Below are 13,168 nucleotides of genomic sequence, written 5' to 3'. Positions count from 1 at the left end.
GTGAGTGTACTGTTGAGGAGGCATCCCCGCTTATCTGTTTTGTGGTGACAGTACCAATATCATCACAGTACATTGGATGGTGATTTGCTAATTTGAATACATAGACTAGTGAGTGTTCTGTAGAGGGGGTATCCCCGCCACACAATCCTTCCCTCATGTGCTTATCCTTTCTCTTACTTTAATAATCTTCAACTGCATCAACCCCAGCAGTCTTCTGCCACCTGATCCTTATTTCAGTGTTATCTGCTGATGTAGCCATGTTTATTTACCCTGTACTTGTCCTATATTGTCTTCAACTGTAAGTTGCTGTTTTACTGTTTTGATTGTTTATGTACTCTGTAATTGGGTGCTGCAAACTCAGGGGTGGATGTGGGTACCCCATATGGTGTTTTTAGAACAGTGTCCATCTCTAAAAATCTACTTACACAAAATCTTTTTGTGTTTATGTTTCCTCCTTATATTTACCGCTCATTCATGACTGAAATGGGTAAGGAGGACTCACTGGCAGAGATGAAGCTACAAGGGAAGTGTTGTCAAGGTTACTTTTAGCGCCTAGGTTGACTATAGATCTTTTTAAAACTCAGGTTAGCACGCTGTGGCATTACAGTCTCTCTCCTGAGGGGTTGGGTATGAAATCCCAGCCGCCAGGATCCCAACAGTCAGAAGGCCAACTGCAGAATCCAGATGGCCAGAATCCTGACTGATCGTAGTATTTTCACCCTAATCCTAACACTAGCCCACCCCTCCTGCAGTCTAACCCTAACCTCCCCCTCCCACAGCCTAATCCTTACCTCCCTTACGCCCAGTAAAGCCTAACCCTAACCCCAGTATTTATCGTCGGGTTCCATCAGGATTCCACTGTTCGTCTTCTGACTGTTGGGATCCCGTCTGCCGAGATTTTGACTACATCCCCTGCGGCACAATTTTAAGGTATAATAAGGTGGGTAATAATTTTATACACCACAGAAACCAATTAAGAATTTATAATATGCTGTATAAATAATCTACACAGTAGTAGATTAGAAAACACTACAGATTTAGGCAGAGAACCCTCAGATGGTTGGAGAGAAGGGTTCCTCCTACACTATAAGACTCACAACTGCCTCAGTCCTTCAGTTGGTCTTCTTTGGAGAATTAATATTACCGTCATCATTTATTTCAAGTGTGCAACCAATTATGCAGCACTGTACAGAAAATATTTCTCATTCACATCAGTCCTGGCCAATTAGAGCTTCTAGTCTAAATGTACTAATACATAAGCATACTGTACAAGCACCCTCTAAGGTAGATTCAATCCAGCAACCAATTAACCTACCAGTATCTTTATTTGGATGTGGGAAGAATCCAGAGTACAATGTAAACACAGGGAGAACATACAAACTACATACAAATTGATCCCTCTTTACAATCCAAAAACATACTGGTATGTTAAATGGCCTCTATATGTGTAAACTTGGTAGGGAATACAGATTGCTCCACTGGGGCAGGGACTGATGTGATTAACTGAGGGGTCCCACACACGGCACGATATAGCTATATATCATTCCGTGTGTGGGCATGTTTTCGTCCACTGCGCTCACCCGTGGCGTCGTCCGCCTGCATCACTGATCTTTCAGCCTGTTCAAAAGATCAGCGATGCAGGTGGACAATCCCATGCAGCACTTTGTGTAGGAGGGCCGGCATAGTGGGCAGTCGGGCACCAGATCTTCACGTGTGTGGGGACCACCCGATGTATCGGCCCTCGGCAGTCAAATGCTCTGTCGCTTCGTGTGTGGGGCCTATAAATAGTCTCTGTAAAATGCATTCATACATTTAGAATATGTGTGCATTATATAAAACTGTTAATAAATAAATAGTAACAACTAAAGTCACTGGATTATCTCTTCGGACACAAGATTTAAGAGCTCACTCCTGCTAATCTGCAAGGCAGTATACACTTCAAGATCTGATTATTACAAATGAACATTAGATCTGGTAATTACAAATAAACATTAAGAGGCTGCTTTTGATCTGACCAGCAGAGTCTGTGCTTTCATAATAGTCAATCACTATCGGAGGACAATCACTGGTACTGCATGTTTCAGAGACTACAACTGTAATAGTACAAGGGCTCATTGGTGAATCCCTAAATCGTGCAGAAACAGTCAAAGTGATCAAAATAGATTGGTAGGGCAAAACAAACATTTTATAATGGGCAGTTTGAATCTACATTTTTTCAGAACATGAACCAATAAATAACTGATACAGAGACGGACGAGGTTCATACAGCAGCTGCATCTTTGGACGAAGCTGATGTGCGATAATATGCTAATGCAGCACGAGGTGTCTTGTGTAAATAGATGCCTCCTGCCAGCTTCTCTGATCCACTACTGCGTTCCGAAGACACAGCATCAGATCAACTGCACGAACATTGGTCATCTGAGTAACCCCCAGGGTACTCAGGATTGCCGGCGTTTTCAGGCTGCCATGGCCAGTGAAGCCAATTGCCTCAGCATGCCCAGAAAACAGGGCTGACACGAGCCAGCTTTCTGTAACACTGGCCATCGACGCCCCTTCTCCACCCCCAAACGGCAGCAGCATGTCAATCATGTTGTGGCTTAGCGGGCACTGCAACCGCCATTGCAGTCATCTCCGAATTAGGCCCTAAGTACATATGCATGTACTTGTATTTAGCAGTGGCGTGCGGTGAGGTCAGTGGCTGGTGAGGCATGCCCACTAAAGCCGCCGTTATGGCCGCTGCCAGAGGTGAGTTTAGACCTCATGGGGCCCTAAGCAACACACCGATTTGGGGCCCCCTTCCTCATACAATCCATAGCACTATACCATGTCATCACCGCCCCTGGCTGTGCCTGCTGTGCTTGTGTCTCCTACCAGCACTACAGCAGTAGAGGGCAGATTCTGGAGCCTCCTTTTGTGCAGCATGGGGACAGAATCTGCTCACCTCCATTCTCCGCCAGCAGCAGCAGGTCTGCCGGGACAACTGCTGCTTGTGGTGGAGGCTGGAAACAAGCAGAGTCATCCCTGGCCAGCAGTACCAGGGTGGGGTTGGAGATTAGAGTTAGGGCAATACCCTAACAGTTGTCGGGATCCTGCACATCGGGATGACGCTATCGGTATTCTGACCGTTGTCCTCTCAAGCGCCAGGATTTTGATACCATCTCTCACAGTGAAAGAAGTGGAATTTTGAAGTGTGGATATGGAAGAGTGAAGGTTGTAATTATGTGCGCGCCAAAGGCGCTCGCGCTCTGGATAAGGGGGCGTGTCCTTCAGTGTAGTTTACCACACCATATACCCCTTAGACACCACAATAGTACGGTCTAGTACTGGTGCCCATTTCACATTATACCACACTGAATGAGCCGAAATTCACATTATAGCACACTGAGTGAGCCGAAATTCACCTTGTAGCACACGGTAAGAGCCGAAATTCACCTTGCAGCACACTGAATGAGCCGAAATTCACATTGTAGCACACTGAATGAGCCGAAATTCACATTATAGCACACTGAATGAGCCGAAATTCACATTATAGCACACTGAATGAGCCGAAATTCACATTATAGCACACTGAATGAGCCGACATTCACATTATAGCACACTGAATGAGCCGACATTCACATTATAGCACACTGAATGAGCCGAAATTCACGTTATGCCACATGGAGTGAGAAAATATTCAGGGAAAGTGACAGCAGGGACATAGGGACAGGGAAAGTGACAGAGAGAGGGAAAGTGACAGTAGGGACAGGGAGGGTGACAGAGGGACAGGGAAAGTGACAGCAGGGACAGGGAGAGTGACAGAGGGACAGGGAAAGTGACAGCAGGGACATAGGCACAGGGAGAGTGACAGAGGGAGGAACAGCAAGGGCATACAGTAGGGACTAGGGAGAGAGAAAGGCAGCAGGGTAAGATTACCTCTTTAGTAGCGGTGGTGCTAAGGATGCTGTGGTCTGCGGTGCAGTGGATGAGGAGGCTGTGGTCGGCATGGTGCGGAGGAGGCAGAGGTACAGAGAAGGACTGAGTGCGGCGGCAACATGGCTGAGGTGTAGCGAGGAGGAGGCAGAGGGCGGCGGCGGTGCAAGGAGGAGGCTGTGGTCGGCGGCACTGCAGCTCCTATGACTGCGGCGCTACTATTTCAAATCTGCTGTGGACCGGCACCCTATCAGGAGTGGTACACCACAGAAGAGACGCTTATACACATTACACCACAGGAGAGCCGCTTATACACGTTACACCACAGAAAAGACGCTTATACACGTTACACCACAGAAAAGACGCTTATACACATTACACCACAGAAGAGACGCTTATACACATTACACCACAGGAGAGCCGCTTATACACGTTACACCACAGAAAAGACGCTTATACACATTACACCACAGAAGAGACGCTTATACACATTACACCACAGGAGAGCCGCTTATACACGTTACACCACAGAAAAGACGCTTATACACGTTACACCACAGAAAAGACGCTTATACACATTACACCACAGAAGAGACGCTTATACACATTACACCACAGGAGAGCCGCTTATACACGTTACACCACAGAAAAGACGCTTATACACATTACACCACAGAAGAGACGCTTATACACATTGCACCACAGGAGAGCCGCTTATACACGTTACACCACAGAAAAGAAGCTTATACAAGTCACACCACAGAAGAGACGCTTACACACATTACACCACAGGAGAGACCCTTATACACGTTACACTACGGAAGAGACGCTTGGGGGGAGGGATGGAGCTGAGGGGAGAGAAGGCAAAATAGTAGTATGGGGAGGTTCTGCCGATGGGATGGGGGTGGGGGCATAGGCGCTGCTTCCGTGGGTGTTCAGGCTCGGGAGCACCCACGGAATCAGCGCCTATGATGAGCACCCACGGGGTCACCTGGCCATGTGCAGGTCCTTATAGTCACCCGCTCACCCCTGCTGACGGCGCATCTAGTGTACGACTATGCTGCGCTCACCCCCGCTGGCGACTCATGTGGTGTATACATACATCACATGAGCCGCCAGCGGGGGTGAGCGCAGCAGTCTCAGCGGCTCCTCAGGCACAGAACTGCAGCTTTCCTCAGCCGACACTCAATGAGCCGCCAGCGGGGGGTGAGCACAGGATAGTGTCAGTGAAGCCCCGGGCACGGCCCGGCACTACAGCTTCCCTGGCCGCCCAATGACCTAGAGACTAGGAAGCTGACTGTGAGCTGGGGGTGGAGCAACGGGCCGTAAATTCCTCGGCCCGCGGTTCCTCCCCCAGCTCACAGCCTCCTGGTCTGTTGCGTGTGCAGCCGTGGCGACGTAATTACGTCACGGCACCCATCGGCAAAAAGATAGATCGGAACCACAGGGTGGGGGGGAGTTTGGGAGTTTACAAGCTACTCACCTATCAATAGCGGCTGTGGTCTCTCACATTTGTTGCGGCCAAGATGCCAGATGTTGCGGCCAAGACTCTACAACTTCTCCTGCATTCGCTCCAGCTGACAGGTGAACGGCGGGCGGCAGTGGGTGGGGAGGGGATGGGGGGGGAGCGAGCAGTGAGCGGCGCTGAGCTGGGGGTGATGAGCGGGGGGGGGGTGATGAGCAGTGATCGGCGGTAAGCGGGTGGGACTGGGGGTGATGATTAGTAAGCAGATGTTATGAGCAGCGGTGAGCGGGGGGGCTTGGGGTGATGAGCGGTGAGCTGGGGGTGATGAGCAATGGCAATGAGCAGCTGTGATGAGCGGGGGGGCTGGGGGTGATGAGGAGGGGGGGAGCAGTGAGCAGCTGTTATGAGCAGCGGTGAGCGGGAGGGGCTGGGGGTGATGAGCAATGGCAATGAGCAGCTGTGAGGAGTGGGGGGCTGGGGGTGATGAGGAGGGGGGGGGAGCAGTGAGCAGCTGTTATGAGCAGCGGTGAGCAGGGGTGGGCTGGGGGTGATGAGGGAGGTGATGTGATGAGCGGCAGGGACGGGGGCTGGGGATGATGAGTAGTGAAATGAGGGTGATGAGCGGGGAGGGGGTGATGATCAGCGAGCGGTGCTGGTGAGCGGGGGGGGCGGGGCTGGTGGTGATAAGCGGCGAGAAGAGGGTGATGAGCGGGGGGTGATGAGTAGCGGGCGGCGCTGATGAGCGGGGCTGGCGGGGAGTGATGAGCGGCGCTGAGCAGGGGGGTGGGGTGTGTGTGTGAATTCAGCAGCCGCGTAGTCAGGGAGGTCAGGGGAGCAGAAGCCACCATGGTCTCACATCGACAAGTGCAGAGGGTCTGGCTGGCCGGAGGAATGGAGAGTTGGGAGAAAACCGCAGGCCGGGGATGATCGGTAGGCTGGTCCACGGGGTGGGCCTAAATTCTGGTGCCCAATCATATTTGCAGCAGTGACAGGGGCGTGCTTTCATATGTGCTGAAAGCACGTCCCTGTCACTGAGGCACTCACACTGGTGCCGCTTATCATGCTTTTTGTAATGGGCTTTTACAGCCCTCTCCTTGGCCGCCACCCCTGCCCGCCCCCCACTTCCGGCCCTTTAACATTATCCGCAGGAGGCACCGCTCTCGGTGCCTCCAAAACAAATTTCAACCTGTTTTAAAATGTACAAATCATTACAATAATATAAAGCATATACTTAGGACACAGAATATGTGTCATAAGTATTTTCTTTATATTATTGTAATCATTAATGACAGGGGAAAATGACAGGGGAGGCACTGCCTCCCCTGCCTCCCGACTGCACGTCCCTGGTATTTAGCCTGTGTCCACATTACTGTTTGGATGTGCTGGTTACACTGAAACATGACAAATGCAATAATCATGCACATCCACTCCTATATGGCCAAACAATGTGTATGTAGCCAATGGTAAACTGGCAGCCACCTCTTAGACAAACAGATAATGACCATTAATTTTATGATCAGTTACATAGAACGCTACAACCTGTACGTCTATACGATCTTCGCCATTCTACATCAGTCAAGTGTAAGTTTAAGTGATGACTTCTTTTCCTAATTTGTCACCTCTTGTGTTGATCCAGAAGGTCTTTATCTGTTATTAAGATCTTCAGGTCCTTCAGATCCTGGAGAAATTCCTTATCCAAATCCATATCCATGTCTTCTGCTACATCTGTATGACAAAGAAAAAACACCACCTTGGATAAAACATTCCTTAAATCAGAATTGTGGCAGCGGATGACAGCTCTAGCACCAGTAGAATATTTATACAGACATAAACATTTGCCGTGTCATTAAAAATAATAAAAAAAGTACTAAACTACAGCTCAGCACATTCTTTGTGCACAAAGTCAGCTGTAGCTGTTTGGCAGCAGCCAGAGACACACAAGGCTGGCCTGTTGTAGCAGCTGTCACGTCTTCTCTACAGACACATCAACATGTGGCTGCGAACACACATGGCGCTCTTACAGTAGCATAATGAACTCTTCCAAGGTTCATTTTGATTTAAATAGTGACAAGGATGTTATCGTGTGTATATGCAGCTAGACAAGGAATATAATAACTCATACCAGGCAAAGCAATAATGAACTCTAGAGCACTCACTATCTGCAGAGCATGAATGAATCATGTTAGCAAGGAACTATTATGCTCCTACTAAGCGTTATGAAGATCTTATGCGCCATATTATTTATTTTTGTCTAGCAGTCTACAAAATGAGGTGCAGCTACACGGTTTTATGTATAAGCCAGGCTCATCTTCTATAAATACGTGCTGAGCGCTCACTCTCCCAGACTAGCAAAATGACTTACTATAATGGTGTATACCCAACAATGGAGCAGATGTTTTTACCTGGAGAAGGGATAAAGAAGTGATAAACCAGTGATAAGCGCAAGGTGATAACGCACCAGCCAATCATTACAGATTTGAAAAATGACAGGAGCTGATTGCTGGTGCGTTATCACCTTGCACTTATCACTGCTTTATCCCTTCTCCAGGCTTAAAGGGGGGTACACACAGAGAGGTCCGTGCTTAATTTCTAAGTAAACTGACTAGATTGCTTAGAAATTAAGCACGGATCTCTCCGTGTGTATGCCCACAGCGATAGCTATCGCTGGTTCTAGATTGTGCCTGCATGCAGGCACAATCTAGTCAGGTCGCTCAATTCACAGCTGTGTGAATCGTGCTGAGCGGGAAGAGAGATGTGTGCAGAGCCATTTATGATAGATCGCTCAGCACACATCTCTACTTGTGTACCCCCCTTAATACACCGGACACCGCAGTCAGCTGGGCTTTACCTGACACGGCCGCATACCATGCAACAGTGCTAACTTGCTACATCCCTGTCTGTATGGAGGAAATCTATTCTGCACAGGGGCAGAACGCATCTCCTCCTCCTGCTCCGGGACCCTGGGAGTGATGTTACGATCTGTGACAGCTGACATCACTCCCGATATTGCGTTCCAGAATGCTGTGCAAATGACACTCTGGGGTGCATGTGTCTAAACCAAGAGTCCTCAGAGATTAAACATAGTTCCCAAGTAAATATGCAGATCTCTGCATGTGACTGATGACAACAGGGTGGACTTACGACAACCCTGCCCTGCACTCTGAAAAACCATGAGGAGGTGGGGCCATGCCACAGGGGAAAGGAAGGGTATAATGGCGGAGCATCTTTTGGCGGGTGGGGGGTGGAGGGATTTCATAAAAAATATACAATTGCATACACAGTGTCATATGGGGATGCACAAATATAGTGGGGACCACTAGGATCTATTACCACTGAGAGGGGAGGGGGGGAAATGCTGGGGGATAGAAAGTGATTTTACAGTGGGGGCCTATAGATGCATGTAGATGGGGGGGGGGGGCCTAGGTATAGTTTTTCTGAACTTTATAAAGTACAAAAACAAAAAAGAGGCAATATCTTTTTCGGGGGGAAAATCATCAGTTAAATGGTTACGGAAGCTGTGCTTGATGACTTTTAACCCTTGTACGGTAGTTGCCAAAACTTACACCAAGAGGTTCATTTAGAGTTGAGTGTCTGTCAATTTATTGAAGTAAGATGCCATAGGTTGCATGTGAACCAAATATACAGTTGCATACAAAAGTATTTAACCCCCTATTCCATAATTTGCATAAGGAACACACTGATAGCTATATCTGCAGATCAATGAATCTGCAGATATAGCTATAGGTGGATCGGGCACTGTGTTGTGCATACACACTGCCCGATCCGCCGTGACTGACATCATGACCTGGGCGGGCACTTACATGCACCTATCCAGTGGAGCCGTCAATCACTGACGGCTTGAGCATAAAGTGTACCACACAGAACGATGCACCAATATCGTGTGGGCTACAGGGCCAACGCTATACGTCTGTGAACGACAGCATTCACAGACATATCGTTGGTACACACTGGCCGATGGACCAGCGGTATATTGGCTGTTTAACAGAACAGCTGCTATATCGATCAGTGTGTACGCAACTTTGAACAGATTGATCCAGACAGTATTTTTATTTAAAACTAGTAGGCTCTTAAATTGCACCATCCGGCCAACCTGAACAATCTGAATTTTTTTTACAGCTGTTATTGCTGCAAAAGATGGTACTACAAAGTACTAATCTACAGAGGTGTGCTTATTGAAGAAACAGACAAATAACGAATTATGAGTTTGAAAATTTACTTTTTAAATAATGCCGCATATTCTCAGTTAGATTGAGATCTGAGGGTTTATTTACTAAGCGTTGGGTTCTAAAACCTGGCAAGTTCAAGCCCAACATTTTAAATGACAATGATTTTGAATAGCAAAACACAGCTAGTAAAAGCTTTTAAATTCCGGACACAGAACCCAATTCTTAGTCAATAAGACACCTTGTTTTTGACCACTGTAGAACAGTCATCTTGTTTTCATTGAAGCAATGAGTGTTAAGGCCAGTACTGACGGGAGAGATGTGTGCTGAGCGATCTTAACACAGACCGCTCAGTACACATCTCTCCACCCGCTCAGCACAGCGCAATGTGTGCTGAGCGAGGGGGGCGCTCACTTCACACAGCGCTAAAGTGAGCGACCCACTAGATTGAGCCTGCATGCACAGGGCCGTGCATTGCTATCGCTTGGGGGCAAACACATGACAGATCCGTGCTTAAAATCTAAGCAATCTAGTCAGATTGCTTAGATTTTAAACACGGATCACTCTGTGTGTACCCCACTTTACAGTATTATATGACAGATATATGACAAGTGTGTCACATCTTCAAAACAGAATAAAACCAAAATAGGATTTTGGTACTTACCAGATAAATACTTTTCTTTGAATCCACAGGGGGCACTGGAGTTTTCTTGGGATATGGACGGGACGTTAGCAGGGATAGGCACATTTAAATATTTAAATTAGTAACCCTCCACTCCCTCCATACTCCCAAGATGCCTCAGTGTTTTTTTACTGAGCTGAACAGGAGAGAAAGAGAGATGAACAATGGAGAATTACATATAACATTATAATCATAATGGACAACTATAAAGTTGAAACATAACATAACGGACAACTAGAAAGTTGACACAACAATAGATAACAAGCACCTTAACATTTCAACTAGTCGGTGAGAATGTGTTACCATAAGATCTACTGAACTTACCATAAGCCAGGTGAAACTGCTTTGGGTGGGCATCCAGTGTCCCCTGTGGAGTCAAAGAAAAGGATTTATCTGGTAAGTACCAAAATACTATTTTCTTTTTCATCCACTAGGGGTCACTGGAGTACTCTTGGGACGTACCAAAGTTTCCCTCTTGGGCGGGTGAGCTGGTTGGCACCTGTTACACTAGACAGCCAAAGCTAGATGCTGATGCAGCAAACGTCTCAAACTTGTAAAAGCACACAAACGTGTGCACTGATGACTAAGTAGGTGCACGGCAAAGTTGCGTCATAGAAGCTCCATGACCTGCTGCCAATGACATTCCCACAGAACGCGTGGAATGGGCTGAAACGGATGCAGGCGGTTGTAGACAAGCATGAAAGAAAGCCTGACGAATGGTCAGCTTAATACATCTAGCCAATGTCTGTTTGGTTGCTGGCCAACCTATCTTGACTGCATTATAGAAAACAATGTTTCCTTTTTACGTATTGTTGATGTTCGGGCTACATAAACGTGAAGTGCGTGTACCACATCCAAAGTAGCTGTAGTTCCCGAAACTTCTGAGAAAACAGGTACCACAATTGGCTGATTGATGTGAAAAGAGGATACTACCTTTGGTAGAAAAGGGGATTCGTCCGAAGTTCCGCTCTGTTATCATGAAACACCAGATACAGGGGGTAAATCTGAGTTGATCGCAGCAGCAAGTTTGTTAGCAATTGGGCAAAACCATGTGCATTGCAGGGGGGGCAGATATAACGTGCAGAGAGAGTTAGATTTGGGTGGGTTATTTTGTTTCTGTGCAGGGTAAATACTGGCTGCTTTATTTTTACACTGCAATTTAGATTTCAGTTTGAATACACCCCACCCAAATCTAACTCTCTCTGCACATGTTATATCTGCCCTTCCTGCAGTGCACATGGTTTTGCCCAACTGCTAACAAAATTGCTGCTGCGATCAACTCAGAATTAGGCCCACAGTGCTTTGCATGACAACGCACCTAATTCAGAGCCAAACGCCTTTGAAAGAAAATTGACAAGGCAGAGACCTGCACCTTTAGTGTAGCTAAACCTAGTCCTCCATTTAACCCCGCCTGTAAAAATAGCAAAAGACGGGATAACTTGAAAGAAGATGTCGGAAACTTCCGAGCTTCACACCAACCTATATAAGCTCGCCAAATCCTGTGATAATGAGCGGCTGTAACTGGCTTCCCAGCACGTAACTGACTCTTGAATGCCCTCTCGTCTTAAAAAAGCAGTTTCAACAGCCACACCGTTAAACGCAGTCGTGCTAAATCGGGGTAAAGGAACGGACCCTGTTGCAGAAGGTCTGGACGTAGCAGAAGTTGCCACGGATCGTCTGCGAGTAGACCACGGAGAGCCGAGAACCACGCTCTTCAAGGCCAAAGAGGCGCCACTAGTATGACGGTTGTGGACTCTCTTTTGATCCACTTTAGCAACCGAGGAAGCAGCGGAAATGGTGGAAATAGATACACAAGGCTGTACGGCCACGCTATTGTGAGATCATCCACTGCCACTGCCTTTGGATCTTTTGTTCTGGACACATACTGGGGTGTTTGATGATTTGGGCAAGATGCCATTAGATCCACATGTGGGTAACCCCACCGCTGGACTAACATCTGGAACACCTCTGGATTCAAAGCCCATTCTCCTGGATGAAAATCCCGACGGCTGAGATAATCTGCTTCCCAGTTGTCCACTCCTGGAATGAATACTGCCGACAATATCACTTGGTGATGCTCGGCCCAATTCAGTATTCAAGCAACTTCTCGTATGGCCATGCGACTTCGAGTCCCTCCTTGTTTGTTGATGTATGCGATTGCCGTCGTGTTGTCTGACTGAACCTGTACAGTCTGAGACTGGAGCAAGTGAACTGCCTGTCGCAGCACATTGTAAATTGCCCTGAGTTCCAGGACATTTATTGACAGTAATCTTTCTCGGTCTGACCATAGACCCTGAAGCTGTCAATGTAGGACCACTGCTCCACAAACCTCTGAGACTTGCGCCCGTCGTCAGAATTATCCAATTCCAGACTCTGAACCATTTGCCCATGGTGAGATTGTGCATGTGGAGCCACCAGAGTAGTGATACTCTGGCCCTTGGAGACAATCGCACAATCTTATGAACTTGTAGATGACAGCCTGACCACTGTGCGAGAAGATCCAGTTGAAAAGGACGTGAGTGAAATCTTCCAAACTGGAGTGGTTCGAAAGACGTCACCACCTTTCCTAACAGTCGAATGTACAAATGCACCGAGACTGTCCGTGGTTTGAGCACTAACTGTACCAGATGACGAATACTTTGTGCTTTCTGTTCTGGCAGGTAAATTTGTTGATCCACCGTATTCAGAATTATTCCTAGAAATTGAATTCTTTGACACGGAACCAGGCTTGATTTCTTGAAGTTGACAATCCAACGATGCTGAACTAGTACTATCTGAGGGGCAGATGTATTAACCTGGATAAGGCATAAGGAAGTGATAAACCAGTGATAAATGCAAGCCAATCAGCTCCAATATGTAAATTCACAGTTTGGAGCTGATTGGCTGGTGCGTGTATCACCTTGCATTTATCACTGGTTTATCACT

At 47.3% G+C, this 13,168-nt stretch overlaps 1 protein-coding gene across 3 annotated transcripts in view; it reads right to left on the bottom strand.

Moving 5' to 3' along the window:
- The window catches only part of FIBP (FGF1 intracellular binding protein), a 134,299-nt gene that overhangs the window by 28,001 nt on the left and 93,130 nt on the right, over window positions 1–13,168 (bottom strand). For all 3 annotated transcript variants that reach the window (XM_063945081.1, XM_063945080.1, XM_063945082.1), the window contains exon 7: window positions 6,997–7,102. In XM_063945081.1, coding sequence (XP_063801151.1) covers window positions 6,997–7,102 — 106 coding nt within the window. The remainder of the gene's footprint in view (window positions 1–6,996; window positions 7,103–13,168) is intronic.

Source organism: Pseudophryne corroboree, chromosome 11 (assembly GCF_028390025.1).
Source record: "Pseudophryne corroboree isolate aPseCor3 chromosome 11, aPseCor3.hap2, whole genome shotgun sequence".
NCBI classification, from domain to species: domain Eukaryota; kingdom Metazoa; phylum Chordata; class Amphibia; order Anura; family Myobatrachidae; genus Pseudophryne; species Pseudophryne corroboree.
This window is presented reverse-complemented; position numbering and strand designations above follow the sequence as displayed.